Raw genomic sequence first — 18632 nt, 5'->3', positions numbered from 1 at the left:
AAGTATTTTTTTTTATCTGAAGGACAATAGATGTTATTTTAATTGTCCATATATGCTTCCAAGGTCAAAGTTGTGTGCAGAGAGGTCCAGTGCAGGTTGCCAGGGCCCAGGGGGAGTAAGGATGGTCCATGCATGGAGGTGAAGCCAGAAGCAGGAAAAGAGGGCATCGACTTGGGGGAGGGGCAGCCTGGCATGAGGTGCTGCAGTCTGACAGGGGTGAGGAGGAGTGTCCATCCAGGGATGTCATGGGTGGCCTGGCATGGTATGTCAGAGCTTGAGAAGGATGGGGAGGGGCAGGATGTTGGAGCCCCAGAAGGGTGAGGAGGTCACTCATGTGGTGGAGGAGGCTATAGTGGCAACAGGAGAATAGTTATACAGGGGAATGATCAAGGATAATGAGAGTCAGGCTTCTCACTGTCAGAGAAGAGAATCACAAACCAAAAAAGAAAACTAGTATGGACAATGGTGATTGGAATTGAGTTATGGGTGTTTTCTAGATAGACAGAAGATGAGAAACACAGATATAAATGAGTGTAAGTATTTATGTCATACACATACATATTTACATACACTCCTTGGCTCTAACCATTGACAGGACCTGAGATCTGCAATACTCTGATAGCAATGAGCATTCCTAGCACCCATATCTTGGTTTCTAAATACCATTCTCCACTAAAAAGAACTAGGATTCCATGGAGAAATGGCTGATTCCAGGGAAAAATCTGGGACAAAATGAGCCTGAAACATATTCTTGCACCAGAAAAGTAAGGAAGTGGTGTTCACAGAACAATGGAGACATTGCTAAAATGCAGGAGCCAGCTTGAAGGTGCTTCTACTGGCAAAACCTAGGACAATTTGAGCATCAAATAAATAATAAGAGTAATGTATTGCAACTTACTGAATAAACTGATGAATTTAAAGTCTGAAGAGGAATGGGATATACATAGTCTTAAAGTACCTCCCTTCAAAATAATTACAAAGGAAAAAAAATGTCTGCCAGATCATTGCCTTAATCAAGTAATCAAAGTTAACACCAACAGTAATGGGACAAGTCAAAATTATGTGCTAGCTGACAGGATATGACGAAAATAATGCAAAACCCCTTCTGCAATATTTCTGCTGAAGATGTATAATCTGAATCTAAACATGAGGAACCATCAGACAAATCCAAAGTGAGGGCCATTCTTCAAAATAACTAGCCTTCGTTTTCAAAATTTTTAAAGTCATAAATGTCAAAGACTAAGGAATTTTTCCATTTAAGGAGACTAAAGAGACATACCAACTAAATAAAATGTACAAATCTGGACTGGATCTTTTTGTTATAAAAGATATTGTTGGGATAATTGGTGAAACTTGAATGGAGTCTGAGGATTACACAGCCATAATTTATCAACGTTAATTTTATGATAGTTATAGTTATGCAGAAGAAAGTCTTTGTGGGAAATACATAATAAAGTATTTGGGGAATGGGGTGTCATGTAAGCAACTTACTCTAAAAAGGCTCAGACAAAAAAAAGTTCCTTGTACTGAACTTCAACTTTTCTGTATGTTTTAAATTGTTTCAAAAATAAAAAATTTTTTTAATTTAACAAGCAAAAACAAAATTTAAAAATACATGTACTTATTCCTAAATCAAGAAGCTTATATCTCTAAATGACATTAGTAAGATAAACTCTCATAATATCTTGTTATTCCCTCCTCATACATTTTTTTTAAATGGAGAAAAAAAGATTTCCTTATTTTATGACACTGTATTAAATATACAAAAATACATGATGTAAGAGAGATGAATCTAAATTACTGTCCACCTACTCTGGTAGTTTAGTTCTAGAAAATAATTTGAGAATCTTCCACTATAAAGAGATTACTTAAAATAAGAAAGCCTATACATTATGTAAGATAATATGTATAATCTTTAGATAAAATACAGCATTTGTAAATACTTACTCAATCCATCCCCATCTTTCTTTTTCCCTTAACATCCTCCCCTTGCATCCTATGCTTCAGCCAAAAGAATAATTTTGTTGCCCCTTCAACATGTTCCACTTTTATTCTCTCTTCCTTTGTTCACAGTGTTGTTTCCATCTGGAGTAACCTTTAGTCATCTTTAAATTTCTAAATATTACCCACCTTTCAGTCCCTAACTAAAATACCACTTCCTTTCCTTAAGTTTTCCCTGATCACTCTAGTTGGAAGTAACTCTTTCTCCTATTTTTATGCTACAGTCACTTGTATGCTAATAACAATAGAAAGTAGCATTTCTATATATCTCAACACAATAACAACCTAATACGAGACTGATTAAGTATACATCTAATAGACAAAAACAAATGGAAAGGTTATAGTACAAAAGTAAATGTTTTGCTAATTTAAAAATAATACATAAAATGATAAACATTTTACCTTTGAAAGTATTTGGATGCCCTCATTACTGAAGTTCACATTCAACAACTCCTCACAGTGATGTCTGTGGCAGGGAGTGAGGGTGGGAGTGGGGGAGACAGGCATTGTTAAATAATTGCTAACCAGGATTTAAAATAGTGGAGTTTTTGAAGTGGTAGGGTGTGCAGAGAGTTCAGAGGAAACAAACTGAAAGAATGAGCGGAAATGAAAGTTTTGGACATACAATGACAGGGAAATTCAGGTCACTTTCCTGCCTAGTGCAGTCTTTCAAAGTATCCACTGTACTTTCAATGAACAGAATAAACTGCCTTTTGTGGAGAGGTTTTTTTTTTTTTTCTCTCTCCTATTCACGATAGTTATTAAGCAAACAAGATGCTAGGAAAAACAAACCTTTCTTTATAAGTTACTGATTTCTAACCACAAGTAGGTAGGAATGTCATACAAGACCACTGTTTTAGGAGTAACTCTGAGCCCATCAAGATCTGCCGCAGTTCAGCTAAGGTCAGGAGGCCCACACCTCTTTAGTTTACATATTAAACACATCTGCTAAGGCAAATCCCAACTTCTAAAGTTACTGCTATAATACCTCCGAGAGAAATAGTACCTAACTTCCTCAATGGTTTAAAGGAAAAAACTCTTCTTTTTATGTCATACTCAACACTATCTTTCATTCATGCCTTAAATCTTGCAAACACGTATTTCCTAAGACCACAGAACTATCTTAAGCATAAATTTACAATTACAGCCATATTTTAAATATATCCTTATTAGAATTGATAATCTGAAGGCTCTCTGATTCTACTCCTAGTGAATACATGAATAGGAATAAGGTCATAGAATAGAATTGAAAGCAAAATAAAACATTGCCATAAACATTTATTCTCACAAACACATTTATTAGGCTTCAAGGAGATGTGAACATTGACTGGATATGTGATTTTTAAAAACTACTGTTAAGTTTTCAGATGTGATGATAATGACATTGTGGCTGTTTTTTTTTAAAAAGAACTTTTATCTTTTAGAAGTACATATGAAATATTTATGGATGAAATTAAATGATATCTAACTAGGATTTACTTCAAAATCAATGGAGAGGGCCAGATAGTGGGTAGGGATATAGATAAATAAAAGTGTCCATGAATTGGTAACTGTTGAGCCTGGGTGGGAATACCCAGCAGTCAATTACACTATTCTCCCTAAATAAAATGTTAAAAAAATTTAATCTCACAACATTCTTTGGCATACTGGATAAATTCAGAAAGAAGAGAAGATAACTCTGGCCAGTCAGTGAGAGAGCCGGAAGCTGCTAGAATTCTAAGTGATCAGACAAATACTTTCCTCCAATTACCCTAGACCAGGGGTATATTAGCCAAAAGTTCAATAGGCATTTGGACTTTTATAAACTTGAAAGGAAGCAATAAGAGCTTTAGAACATTCTTATAGCCTGCTTTTCCCAAGGCTATCAAATATTCATCAAATAATAATATGTAATAAATTGGGAAAGGGAAAGATTCGGCAATTCAAGAATGGAGGCCCCAGGAAGGGTAAAGACTGCTATAATTTGTCATAAATGTTTTCCTTACGTTTATCCTAAATAATATAGCTTTAACATTCTACTCTGTTGGAACTGGTTGAAACTATCCTTGGAAAATAATAAGCTCACCTTGGTCATCATCACAGATGATATTAAGAAATATCTAAAACTATATAAAGCCATGAGGTAGTAATATTCTACAACTTAATTCCAATAACTTATTCATTATTTTAGCTCTGTGCATGTTTTCAAAGTTCTTTTACCTGAACAAATTCATGAACTGAAGGCAGGTCCAAACTACAACTTTTCCTATTTAAGCTACTGGAAAGCACCAAAAATAGAAGCTGTAGAAATGGTTAATTTATAGACTATAAAACATTTAAAGTATAAATATATTAATTATTCTCTGCCAAAATTTAACATATCAATTGTTCTCTATCACATTAATCGACATCCTTTTTTTGTGGAGTGGCTTACTCTTATAGCACTATGACATATGATATAATTGGCATTATTTATCATTGTTGTTATTATAACCTCCGTTCTCAAATTAGAATTTAAGGCAAAACAATGAAGCATTAAGATCAAACAGAAATTCAGATGAAAACACAATCATACACCTACTTCTTGATTTTCATGAGTTGTAACTCTAAAACAGAGGCTTACTGGCTGTCACATGTTAATCATAGCTGCATGGCTAACTCTGCCATCTGAACAGGAAAGAAACAAAATTAACACTACACAAGATCCACAGATAAAAGTTATTAAACTTAAAAGTATTTTAAGTTTAAATTAAAAGTAATTTCTGATGAATTATAATAATTTGAACTAAATAATAAAGCCACCCAATAAAGGTCCTGCTATCCAATGTCAACAGTCCGCTGTGGCTCAAACCTTCCAGAGTAGGAATAGACTGTCTTTCCCAGCTGATACAGAAGACAAGCTAAAGAAGGTCAATAAGAATGTGAAAATAAGACTGCAAATTAAAATGATCTTCCTGCAATCATAATTTGCCTGTGGTTGCATGCACCACAGTTTGTGGTCAGCTTATTTGCATTGCAGATAACACTTTGGTATAGAACAAGAGAACCTCCAGAGGATCCTAAAGATCATGTAGTCAAAGCTTCTCATTTTCAGAAGAAAAAGACTAGAGGTTAGGTGATTCATCCAGGATCACATAACTAGCTAAGCAGTAAAGCCTGTTTTCATGTCATCATATATAAAGAGAAAAATTATTTTAAAAGGAAGAGGTTTTCTTTGTATAATTAAGGAATTAAAATTCCAACTGAAAGACATCAAACTACCTAAATTAATGTTCTATATAAACTACACATTCCAATCTTGGTGACATTTTGGAAAAAATAACCTTTCATTCATTCATTCATGCAACAAGTATTTACTGTATGCCTAACATGTACCAGGACCCTGAGCAAAGTTAAAGGAATAAAAATAGTACCCTGATAACTTCTTAGGAATCAGATTAGGAAGACAAGTATTATATAACTATACAAATGCAAAATTATAAATTATAATAAGTACTATGATGGAGTTTGAACAGACTACAACAGGAGGACCTATTTTTTTTTTTCTTTTTTTGAGACCAGAGTCTTGCCCTGTCACCCCACGTAGAGTGCAGTGGCATCATAGCTCACTGCAACCTCAAACTCCTGGGCTCAAGCAATCCTCCTGCCTCAGCCTTCTGAGTAGCTGGGAGAAGTTGGGACTACAGGTGCATGCCACCATGCCTAGCTAATTTATCTATTTTTAGTAGAGACTGGGTCTCGCTCTTGCTCAGGCTGGTCTCGAACTCCTGAGATCAAGCAATCCTCCCACCTCAGCCTCCCAGAATGCTAGGATTACAGACAGGCATGAGCCACTGCACCCAGCCAGGAGGACCTAATTTAAAATCATTTGTTGGGGGAAGACAGTGGTTAGAATAAGCCTGACTGTAGAAGTGACCTTTACACTGAAATCTGAAGAATAAACAGGAAACTAGCCAAATGAAGTGTGGAAGCAAAAATGTTCCAGGTAACATACACATATCCTATGACCTGGCAATTCCATTCCTAAGAATATATCCAACAAAAATATGTACATGTATGTATCAAAAAACATACACAAGAATGTTCATACTAGTGTCATTCGTAATGGCAAAAATTGTAAATAAACAAATGTCAATAGAACAGCTAAATACTGGAATAGTCATACAATAAAATACTACATAGCAACAAAAATGAGTAAACTACTGCCATTTGCTACAACGTGAATGATCAATCTCCCACATACAAACAACATTGAGTGAAAGAAGCTAGACACAAAGAATACATAGTGGATGATTCCATTTATGTTAAGCTGAAAAACAGATAAAGCTATTCTATCTATTCTATGATGTAAGAAGTCACAATAGTGATTCTCTTTGTAGACATGAAGAAGATAATTGGGAAGGAGCAAGAGGGGATTACTCCCTAGAGAGCTGGTATAATGCTTGATTTCTCAACCCGGTAGTGGTAATATGGGTATGTTCACTCTAATAATTCAGCAACCTATGTGTTTATGATTTGTATACTTTTCTACATGTGCTATAATAAGCTTATTATTTAAAAAATAAAAATTTGAGAAGGAACAGTATATGTGAAGATCATAAGACGGGAAAGAATATGGTACATTCAGAACTGAAGGAAGGCCAATGAGGCTGGAACACAGAAACCAAGAGGCAGAGTGGTATGAGACTGAAGAGGGAGGCAAGGACTCAATTTTATTGTAGGTCACCTTGGAGTTTGGATTTTAAGTTCAGTGGGCATCCACTGAAGGGTATTAAGCAAGGGAATAAGATCTAAATTGTGTTTTTAAAAGAGTGGGGGTAGTTAGGGGAAGTAGAAGCAAAGAGGCAACTGTAATGAGATGACATCAACTTAACTGGAATAGAACCAGTTAAAATGGCATGAATTACATGGATTACCAATGAAATAAGCAGGTTGAGTTGACTGTACTTGGTAATGGAGTATGTAGAGTGAGAGAGGAAGAGGTATTGAGGAAGATTTTAAGTTCTGTGGATGGAGTGCAATCCACTGAGACAAGGAAGACTGAAGGAAGAGCAGGTTTGAGAGTATGCAGTGGTCAATGTGACCATCAACACAGTATTTATTCCAACCCTTCCTTATTGTTTAGCCACCATACAGTTTGGGGTACTACAGGAACCTAGATGATCATAGTAATTACTATCTCATGCCAATGATCTGCCTGATCCAAATGGCACATGATATCAATACCAGTTGGTTCAGCAATAAGCAATCAATTTGATCCAGTGCATGGGGGAAGTGCATTTTCATTTTGTAGGTTCTATCTAACCCATTACCTCAGTTTGATAAAGCTGGATCTCAATTGTGTCATCCAACATAATTATTCTACCCAACTCTGTATCAATCCTGCATATCTTTGCAACAACTACACCTGATAACTATACTTTCTACCCCATTCTCTAAGAGAATTGATGAAATATTAAACCAAGGACAGACAACCAATGAGCACTAATGTACAACCAGCTAGGAATTTACTTAACTATAAGACTCAAGAATAAAAAAAAAATTTTTAATAAAATAAGATTCGTCCTACCTATACTTCACACATGGTTTACAGGACATAAAAGACTTTGTTTATCTACATTTCAGCAAGGCATCCAACAGATTATAGCAATCCTACAGTCCACTAGTGAGCAGAATGAAACACAACCCATAATAAATATTTGTTGCTAAGAGCTATTTTATGTAAACAAACACACTTTATATATGAAAATTTATACAAGACTACAATAAAATAGACAGAATATTTTAATAAATATTTAATATATAGAAATATTTAATGTTTGAGACAATAATATAACAAGAAGGTTTTTTTTTTAAATTTTTTCTTTTCACTGACTTACTTATCCCAAAATCATTCAGGAATTTAAAGAGCATATAAGTTCTTTCCACCAGAACTGAGGGAGTACTTAGTGTCCAACTGACCAAGAAGAGTTCATGCATCTCCCCAAATGCCAAATTTATTCACAGTAATTTGACTGGTTCAGTAGCTATGAAATGTAATCCAATGTGAATGCACATGCTTATATATGTAACATTACAAAGCAACAATGGCTTACACTTATAAAATCTATTTTAGCTGGAAAAAGATAAAACACAAATTCTTATTAACAACCATTAAAAAAACTCAAAACAAACAAATTTAAATTGTCGCCAGTAAAATACAATATGCAATTTTTAAAGCTATACCCACTTTTGGTACTTTAGTCTACTCCATTCTTTTATTGCTTTCTATGCTTCTTTCAAAATTTCACTGATTCAGACTTTATCATCTCAAAATTTAATTTTTTTTTTATATTTGAGACAAGGTCTCACTACGTTGCCCAGGCTACAGGGCAGTGGTGTCATCACAGTTCACTACAACCTCAAACTCCTGAGCTCAAGCGATCTTCCTACAGCATCCCGAGTAGCTGGGACTGCAGGCACATGCTACCACGCCCAGATAATTTGTGTCTAATTTTTGTATCTTTTGTAAAGATGGGCTCTCGCTCTTGCTCAGGCTGGTCTTAAACTCCTTGCTTCAAGAGATCCTCCTACCTCAGCCTCCCAAAGTGTTAGGATTACAGGTGTGAGCCACCAACCCCAGCCTCCTATAAATATTCTTAAACTTTGTTCTGGGATAGTTATTTGGAAATTAAGATATTTGAAACAGTGTGATCCCTTTGGGTCTTGTTTTTAAGCTTTTTTAGGTAGGACTAGAGTGGAATTTAGTCTAGGGCTATTTTGCCCCATAACTGATGCAATATACCCTTTTGAGTACTCAACTGAATCCCCCATGTATTACAGTTCCCCATGTATTCCCCACTCTGGCTGTTCAGCAGGAAATATTTCCAGCCCAATGTGAGCTCTAGAAATTTTTTCTACCTGCTCCTTTTTGGTGACTCTCTCCCTGCCTTGGATAGTTTCCTCACACATTGGCACCGATCGGTACTCAGCTAAAGTCTCAGGTGGAATCCTCTACAGACCTCTGGAGCTTTTCATGCAGCTATCTCCTCATTGGTACTCAGCCCCAAGAATTATGACAGCCTTGGTCTCCCCATATTCCCTGCTCAGGGAGCCTGCCAAGCTTTGTCTGGCTGCATTTTCTGCCTGGAAGCTCTTCAGGCAGTAAGCTGGAGCTATCATAAGGCCTATCTAACTGCCCTCTCTTGGGCGTCAATGTCCTGTGCTGCCTATTGTTGGATGTCTGAATATCATTCCATATATTTTGTTCATTTTGTTGTTATTTAAGGTGGGAAGGTAAATCTAGTTCCTGTTACTCCACCATGGTCAGCAGCAAAAATCCTCTTACAGTCCTTGGCTAGTTATATTTTATAGGACAAGTAAGAACATCTAATAGAACTGAAATTATATAATAAAAAGACACTTAATGGTGTTTTACTGTTCAATGAGAGAGAAATTCTGCCTTTCCCTTTTATTTCCTCTTTGCAAAGTTAAGTGGTAAAGAAATGAAAGCACTTAGGAAATATTGGTTTGGCCCTACAATGTAAGCTAATCCTGCTACCAGCCCAGGATAGAAAAGTTGGGTTGATTTTATTTTTAAAGAGTTGATATTTAAGTTGTTGTTTACTTTCTATTAAATATATAGATTCCAAAAATTATTTATAAAAAAATAAATTTTTCCAACCCTAACAAAGTGATAAATAACAAGTCTGAATTTCATCATTTCTCTGCTGAAAAAGTCAACTATAAAAAGTCATTTCTACCCTCAACTTGCAAATGTTTCTTAAAAAGAGATAAGATACTGCAACTTATCTAAAGGGCAATCATGCTGACAGCATTTGGCAATTAAAAAAAAAAAAAAACTATCCACACTGCTTGTCATTTTCACTTACTACACTTACCCAAAATTCTATACCCTGACATTTAACTTGGCCCAGCAAAGAAATTTTGGGTTTAATGACCTCACGCTAAATTAAACCATGTTTTCCCCTCCAATATATTCATAGCTTATTGGCAAAAACACAAGTGTAACAGTTCCTTCATTAAAAATACTACCAATTTCACTCTTATCTGTAAAGTATTTTACTGGCATTCCCTTCTTTTCACTCTTTATTTCTCACCCCTGAAAGTAACAGCCACCACCCTCACAAAAGCACAAACAATAATTACAGTGGAAAAGAAAATCAAATGGTAAGATTATATCATTGCAACAGTTATTTAATCTTTATAAGCCTCAGTTTCCACATCTGTGAAATGTGGATAAAAGCACAACTCACAGAATTGGATGAAACAAAGTGCATGAAATACCCTATTCTACTCAACTGTATGCTGAGATACCCCAGGGAATTGCAGCAAACTCCCAGGGAAGCCACAAGCAAGATATTTTAAATTGAAGGAAACACTGAGAACCTCAATATATGATGGATACCAGCCAAATTATTAGCTTGAAGTGGTTCAGAGTTGTAACATTGGATTGCAATGCATTCCTTGGATGACATATATTTGTGAAGCTGGGTTTTGGTGGGTGCGTGATAAAAGCAAGTACCACTTGAAAAGCTGTGTGGAACAGGAAATGAGAAGGGTAGTCAGTGTTCAATCCGATTCCAAGATCTGAAAAGCTGTCTGTTTAGTCATCAACAGGCACACACATCCTACTAGTAAATAAATGTGATTACTTATGAAGAAAATAAATTATTTTCAATTTATTCTGCACTTTTTTCACATAGCTACTAAATTTGCTGGATATAAATATGTGTTAGACCTATATAATAAACAGAACTATTAGGAATTGCCTGTAGCCTAGAGGTGCTGTTAAAAACTTAATGAGACAATAAGGGCACCATGATACAATAAAGTTTAGAAACCTCTGGCTTAATGTTGTGACTGACACAGTAAGCTTCCAGTAAATGGCAACTGTTATTCATTATTATTACTCCTTTACACTGTGCCCTTTCATAGAAAAGACAGGATACTTCACATTCTATGATAAAGGTCTCCAGAATATTGTCCTACATTTATGACTCATATTTGCATGATACAAGAAAAAATTAGGTAGACAAAGTATCTCTATGTGGACAACCTGGTAAAACCAGGGCCAGAGTTAGGTGATGTGGCCTTGCTGTCTACTGAAGTGCATGATTTGAGTACTAACCTGACTCAAATTATACTACTTGGTAAACCTGAAAATAATTTCACCACTGGACAGATGAAACCAATTCATCCTTAGCCTCATAGTAGCATGTGATATAGAAAAGATCAAAAGCTTTAATTTTAAGAGTTAGGAATTTACATCACTGCCTTACATCCCCATCTTTTAAACAGGGGATCCACAACTTCAGTTTTTAGAATCATTCTCTATTTCCCATGTGTTCTCTTTACTCCATCTTCTATTTAGGATACAATGATGAAATAAATTGTTTACTAAAGCATGAGATAGGCTGTAAATAATAACACTGTGGGTTTAATGCATGTATGTCTGACTGCTTGTCCTTCCCTGTGATGATGCTTTTGCGTGTGTATAAACTGTAGAAAGACTAGGAACACTGAATCATACACAAAGTTGAGAGATTTCTTTTATCTCTTAATGAATTAGTTTCCAGGGGGTGGAAAATGTACTGTCATAACTTGCTGGCCATCACACTTGCTGCTTATACTGGTATAGACGCAGCATCCTGATCACAGAGTCCACCTGCTAAACTGAACCACTGCCCCACAGACATCAAATTTCACTTTAGGACAGGCGCAGTGGCTCACACCTGTAATCTCAGCACTTTGGGAGGCCAAGATGGCAGGATTGCTTGAGGCCAGGAGTTCGAGACCAGCCTGAGCAAGAGTGAGACCCTGTCTCCACAAAAAATAGATAAATTAGTTGGATGTGGTAGAGCACACCTTTAGTCCCAGCTACTAAAAAAACAAAAAAACAACAAAACAAAACCAAAAAAAACCCCACACAAACAAAAAAAAAATTACTTTTCTTTAAATGGAAAATAATTTCATTATTGATTTCTTCTGTTGCATTTATTTATTTAAAAAACTTCTGAAATGTTCTTATCCTTAGATAACAGTTAAATGTTTTTTGGTAATATACCCATTTTTAGCATTATTCATTTTTGAAAATTATGAGTATAGAAAATGTCAAATTCAACTGAAAAAAAAATTTTTTTGAGACAGGGTCTGCTCTGTCACCCGGTGCAGTGATGTCATCATAGCTCACAGCAACCTCAAACTCCTGGGCTCAAGCAATCCTCCCACTTCAGCCTCCCAAGTAGCTGGGACTAGAGGAGTGAGGCACTACACCCGGCCAAGAAGAGTAATTTTAAAATAAATTGTTAATAGTATTTATAAAAGTCATAAATAACATTCATCAGACATTTTTAATTGGCATTTCAGAAAAACCTTAATAATGTGGTTAACCATTATTTCCATTAGGACTTTTCAGTAACAAATCTAAATAATGTGTAATATGTCTTTTATATCAGCAGTTCAATTGCAATTCTTTAAAATATAAGAAATAAACTTTATAGAAAAATATACCATAAACACAATAACTATGTAACTTTGTAATCTAGTTTAGGTTAGTTTTTCCCTTGATGTTATTCACTTAATAACCATTTATTCTTAAGGTATGGGTAAAACACTGTACTAAGCATTAGGGATACAAGCATTACTAAGCACAACTTTTTCTTCAAAAAGCCCAGCATCCAGACATAGAAACCTGAACACAGTTCCATATGATATGAAGGCACTATACCCAAAGTGCTAGTGGAGCATTAGCACTTGGTTCAGCTTGAGGGTTTTAAGAAAACTACTTATTAATCCCACAATAGATAACAATAGCATTAAAATTCTGGAAACATGGTTATTTTGGATAAAATCTGCAAGCCAAAAAAAACTGATCCCCTAATTTTTCATCGAAAGGTCTACATAAACTTGGCTCAGAAATGACCATCACAATCTAATTATATCGGAATCTCTGGGGGACTAGAGCCCCAGGTACCAGAATTTGTAAAAGCTGTCCAGGTGATTATGACACTTATGTCATAGCATCATGACTGATTTAAGCTTAGAATCCTCTCAACATAAAGACAGAGTCCTGAGGCCGGATTAGTGGACAATAGGATCGGTCTCTAAGGGGATCCATGTTCTGAGACTATTTTCACTGTATTTTCATTTGCAATCTACTTTTTGGTATGTGCTCATAATACGAAAGATAAAATTTCATGTTTGGTATCTCATGGCACTTCTGGCATAAGCCAAGACAATTAAGTGACTGCCAATCCTCAACACTGTATACCAACTAAAATGTCTCATTTTTTAAACTTTACTCTTTAAAGCCAGAGCAACTAGAGACTGTTGAAATTATAAAGTTTGGGTATGTGAAGACTAGGGTCACTTTTACCATCTATTTTAAAGAAAAACACCTGCATACATGCATTTAGAGAACAACAAAACCAGCACATGAAGAGTGCTCATCTTATGATACAGACTAAGTTCTACAGAAATGACAGGAAGGTAGAGATAAAAGCGAGCTGCAGTGATGAGGCAGATTCTCATGAAGGAAGAAGACCTGAGTGGGACTGCCAGGCTTGGACTAAAAAGGTAGAGAGAAGCACTCTAGCAGTCTTGGGAGGAAGAAGGTGTAATAAGGAACAGCATGATGAAGGCTGGAATAATCATCGTAATCTGAAAAAGCACTGAGGAAACACCAGAGTCTCCTTAGAGATAAACACTGGATAAATGACAGGTTGAGGAATTTGAACTCAATCTTGGTGAAAAACCGGGTTACACTTCAGTTTAATATAAAAAATTATTATAGAAGATTCTTCTGGTAGATTGATATGCAGGATGCACTAAAATTCAGGGATCTGGGATTGCTGAAGATAAGAGAACATGTCAGCATTTTCTAAGCACAGTTCCCTGAATATAACAGGCATTTAAAAATTGTGAAGGCTTTAAAAAACGAACACCGTACAGCACAATATAAACATTAGTATCACTCCAAACTGAAGGCCAAATAACTTTATGAGTCAAATGATTGATAAAAAAGGTTTGTTAGCTCTTAAATATTATTATTATAAAGTTTATAGAAGGAAAGATAGTAACATATCAAAGAGATTATACATCCATTTATGCTTGCTTTACAGAAAGAGGCAATATTCAAACATTTTTCTCTGAAGAATTACTTATACAGCCTAAATATAATGAAAATAAATAGAATAAATAATTAAGAAAACATTTAAATATTCTTTCTCCTTAAAATGAATATTAATGTCAAAATGGATGTTTTGGGGCCTTTCAAAAAAAAAAAAACATTATCTGGCATAAAAGATGGCTGCTGAAGGTTTTGGAAAGACAATTATTCTTAGGTTTTCTGGCCTTGGAGGAAAGTACACAATAAACCTAAAAACTATAGATAATACATACTTTGTAGCTGAAAATTTGCCTTTTCATTATAATTATGAATAACCACAATTAAAGAAACATTAGAATTTAGACAAGATCAGTAAATAAGGTAATGTCACCAAACACAAGCAGCTGAAAAATGTCTTCTACACTAAACCAAAACTTCAATCTCCCCAAATATTTTTAGTTAAGAATTTATCAGTATAAGAATTATACTTGTAGTATAAAAATATATGCTATGGAAATTAATATTGTAGCAAGCTATTTTCTTTATTTAAATATAAAAACAATTTGAAGCAATTAAGTCCATTCTGATTGAGTATAATCAATATTTTTTTTTTTTTTTTTTTGAGACAGGGTCTTGCTCTGTTGCCCGGGCTAGAGTGAGTGCCGTGGCGTCAGTCTAGCTCACAGCAACCTCAAACTCCTGGGCTTAAGCGATCCTACTGCCTCAGCCTCCCGAGTAGCTGGGACTACAGGCATGTGCCACCATGCCCGGCTAATTTTTTGTATATATATATTTTAGTTGTCCATATAATTTCTTTCTATTTTTGGTAGAGACGGGGTCCCGCTCTTGCTCAGGCTGGTCTCGAACTCCTGACCTCGAGCGATCCACCCGCCTCGGCCTCCCAGAGTGCTAGGATTACAGGCGTGAGCCACCGCGCCCGGCCAATCAATATTATTTATACTTGTTCTTACAAGACATATGGCCCTTCTCCTTCATTCAAACCATGTTAACATATGTATCAAAAATATATATTTCTTATACTCCATTCTTTGATTATGGATTTTCATTATGTTACTACCCTTTTCCACATCAGGATAAAATTAAACTATTTTTGTCAGGTTAACTTATGCTGAAGTTAATATTCTTTATGCAAAGATTAGGGTCTTATGCTCTTCACTTACTAAGTGTGGAGAAAGTTAACAGTTTAAAATATGTAAGGGATTGTATTTGCAAGCATGTCTTTCAAACACTTTTAAATTTATAAAATAGAACCAGTAACTAAACTGATTTTCGCATACAAAAAACATAAAAAGAACAAGTAGTTAACACTAGAAAACCTCTAAAAAATACTACCACATTTGAAATAACCCCAAACTGGGGCTGTCTGCCTAAATCTTACATTAAGAACAAACCATAATATTCAAATTAGTCATTTTAATTTCATCCATCTGCCGACAAAATAACCCAAACCTTAGTAATCTATTTTTCTTGTGATGCAGTAATCCTTTTCTTTAAATTGGACTATCAAAATAATTTTTAAATTATATGAAACCAATCACATATCTCACATGAAATTCTAGAGGTTTACAATTCTCTCAATGAAAATATAAGGGCCTCAATGTAAGACACTCCAATAATATTGGATAATATTAGATAATATCTACTACTATAACTGATCTACAAGAAATTCTGTTCATTACAGGAAAATGTCAAGCAAGCCATTTTATGAGTTTATATGATATAATATAAACTGCAACAGTTCCTTCAGAAAAAAGATTTACTTTTGGAAGCAGCAGAAGAACCCAAGAACGCAAAATCATGTTACCCAAACCTGCACCTCCCCGCACCCCCCAACAAAAACCTGTTAACAAAAAGTTTACAGGAAGGTTTGATTAAAAAGAAAAAAATGTATAATCTGCTAGATGAAATACAGTGAAAGGGTTGTCAGAGTCTTTTCTAAAAAATGGTTGAATCTGAATTATTTGAAATCAAAACAGAGACCATGACCAGTTGGGCTATAACAGATGACTTACAGAGCACGGCTACAGCCCCAGACTCGAACATGAGACATTCTTCCTTATGCCTAGTTTCCACTATGAGGCTGAAAGGTGGGGGGTCTAATTTGTGATAGATCCGAAATCCTTTGCTGAACGCCATTCTCCTTTCTTCAGAGGCAGCCCTGTGAAAACCAAGCAAAGCAAAGCAAATCAAGCTGGTGTTTCCTTCTGCAGCGAGGACTGCAAGCAAGGCATCCAGAAGTCCCTCCCTGCCAGGTTTTGATGGGGGGGGGGTTGGGGTGGAAAAGAGGGAGCTCAGGAAGAGAATGGTTTATTCCAAAAGATAAGTCGTCACTTAATTTTACCAAAAAGCAAGAGGAAAAGCTACCAATTCTCAAGGCAAAGCAAAACAAGGTTTTGGCACTGTTATGTCCATGAACGGTTTGGTTAAGACGAGTTTCCCGTTTAATTTATGTTTACTGAAAGGAAAATTTTGGAGCGTATTGCGTTCGGAGTTGTTTATCAGCTTCCTGCTTCGAGATTTGTCACTACGTTGAAAGGGAACCTATTCGGAAACTTTAAGCCTTTCCTTTGGGGGTAAAGGAAAGGAGGTGGGAGGAAAGGTTAACAAGCCTGATTCAAAGCTCCTTAGGGGGCGGGAGGAGGACAAGGATTAACCACGACAGGCTCTCCCAGGGGCGACAACGAAGGGCAAGGGAAGCGGCACAGGTTACCGCCGGCTTGGGGGACGGCAGGTGGATCCGATAAATATGAATGGCCACCCAGGAAGAGTCACGACTCCGGGAACGGAACCGACTGAGGGTCCTCGGGGGTCCTGAGCAGTCAACCTCCTAGGGGGTCGAAGGCGCCGTGTAGCCCAACCCCTCCATTATGCACCAGAAGAGAAGACCCGACACCCAGAAGGACTCGGTTCCTTCTTGCCTGCAAGCTGACAGCCGCTGTCACCACAGCCCCCAGCCCAACACGGCGCCCCTCACAGCCCGCGGTCTCCTCACAACCCCGCCCGGCCTCCCACACCTGGGCCGCCCGCGATCGCTCCTCACCGCTCCCGCTGAGGCTGCGGCGGCGGACACTGCTTCAGGAAGCGCCCGCCTGGCTGCCGGTGGGTCTGGCCGCAGCCGCTCCCCGCCCCCCGCCGGCTTGCTCACCTCTTCTTCCGGCTCCTCCTCCTCCTTCTCCTGCAGCCGCCGCGGCCACAGCCACCGGAAGCGTCACTTCCGCTCCAACAAGCCCATCTCTTCCGCATTGCGCCGCGGCTGGGGGCGGAAGACCCGCCCTTCGCCGGGGAGTGGGCGGGGCGTGAGGAGGGAAGCTCCGCCCACTCTGGTCGGCCCCGCGGCGTCTGGCTACTGCCGGCTGCCCCCGCCTACACCTGGGCAAAATTCGCCTCCGGCGGCGTGTCCCCCGGCTGCAGCTGCAGATCCCACCACGGAGGATGCCGGGAGAGGGAGGATCCGGCCTCCCTGGCCCCCTCGCGTGGGCTTTTGAGAGCGTGAGCGCCGGGGAGGGACTCTGGGGAGAAGCTGTGGGGGCTGAGTATTGATACGTGCCCGGCTGGGCGTCAGGACCACCCCCTGCCGCCTCCACCGGCTGGACGGGCGAGGGGAGGGCTCGGGACGGTCGGCAAGCCGGGCCAACCGGGTGGCGCCTGAAGAGCTGTCCATGGTGTCGCGCAGCAAACAGCGCCGAGTGCTTAGTCTGAGCTTCTGGGTAGGCAGCAGGAAGAAAAACTAATACCTGCTTTGGAACAGTTTTGTTCGCTCCCTTTTCTTCGCGTGTGTTCTGGAGCTGTCAGGAGTACAGTAGGAGAGAGTGCACAGCTCTACACACGATGGAGAGGGGAAAGTCACAAACCAGGATCTCAGGGTTCAAACAAAACATGGCTGTACCGAGGCCGAAGCAAACGTGGTTGTCACCGAATGACGGATAGCGTTTGCCAGCCGTGGAATTTAGTAACTAAAGGCATATAACCCGTTTATCTCATCTTCATTTTCAACGAATCATGCTTTGCTGGCTAATATCAGTGTGTCCCATAGACTTCTCTTCCTGATTCCATTTAAGAGACCTAAATATGAGAATAGAGTCAAAGCCAGCCGGGCAGAAAGGAATTGAAAACCTGAAGAACCCAGCACTCTGAGAAAGTGTTTCCACTTGCCTTTGCTTTTTCTTTACCTCTTCCCCTTCTTGCTTTTATTTTAACAGCAAAAGCAGAATTTAAATTTGGTATGTTGCACAAAATCATTTCCTCCTGCAGGCCCTCTCATGTGACTTGATTTAACATTTCTTCATCCATTTTAGAGAAGCTGGACCCACCCTGGTTTCAGGACACTAACATAGCTATAATTAATTAGAAAAGAAGCCACTTCCAAGGCAAGAGAAATGAAAAGACACTTGGATTTAGTTCTGAGAACTGGAGGGGATTTCTCTCTCATTTACTACTGTTTTCTTTAAAAAAGAAAACTGTTTTGCTCTTTGTAGTGGCTACCAACAGCAGCCTCAAAATGAAACTAATATCGAAATAATCT

General features: G+C 37.8%; 1 protein-coding gene across 6 annotated transcripts in view; it reads right to left on the bottom strand.

The window, feature by feature from the left end:
- Positions 1 to 17710, bottom strand: part of SYNJ1 (synaptojanin 1) — an 82213-nt gene extending 64503 nt beyond the window's left edge. For 2 of the 6 annotated variants that reach the window (XM_069472339.1, XM_069472341.1), the window contains exons 1-2: positions 17151 to 17231; positions 16123 to 16268 (exon numbers count right to left, since the gene is read on the bottom strand). In XM_069472339.1, the coding sequence (XP_069328440.1) occupies positions 16123 to 16246 (124 nt within the window). In that variant the 5' untranslated portion in view covers positions 16247 to 16268; positions 17151 to 17231. Of the gene's footprint in view, positions 1 to 16122; positions 16269 to 17150; positions 17232 to 17255 lie in introns of those variants that run through there. The other 4 variants (XM_069472338.1, XM_069472342.1, XM_069472336.1 and 1 more) reach the window with 3 other exon arrangements.
- Positions 17711 to 18632: the final 922 nt, after the last annotated feature.

This window comes from Eulemur rufifrons, chromosome 7 (genome assembly GCF_041146395.1).
Source record: "Eulemur rufifrons isolate Redbay chromosome 7, OSU_ERuf_1, whole genome shotgun sequence".
NCBI classification, from domain to species: Eukaryota; Metazoa; Chordata; class Mammalia; order Primates; family Lemuridae; genus Eulemur; species Eulemur rufifrons.
Note: the sequence above shows the minus strand (reverse complement) of the source record. Positions and strands in the feature narration are given on the sequence as shown.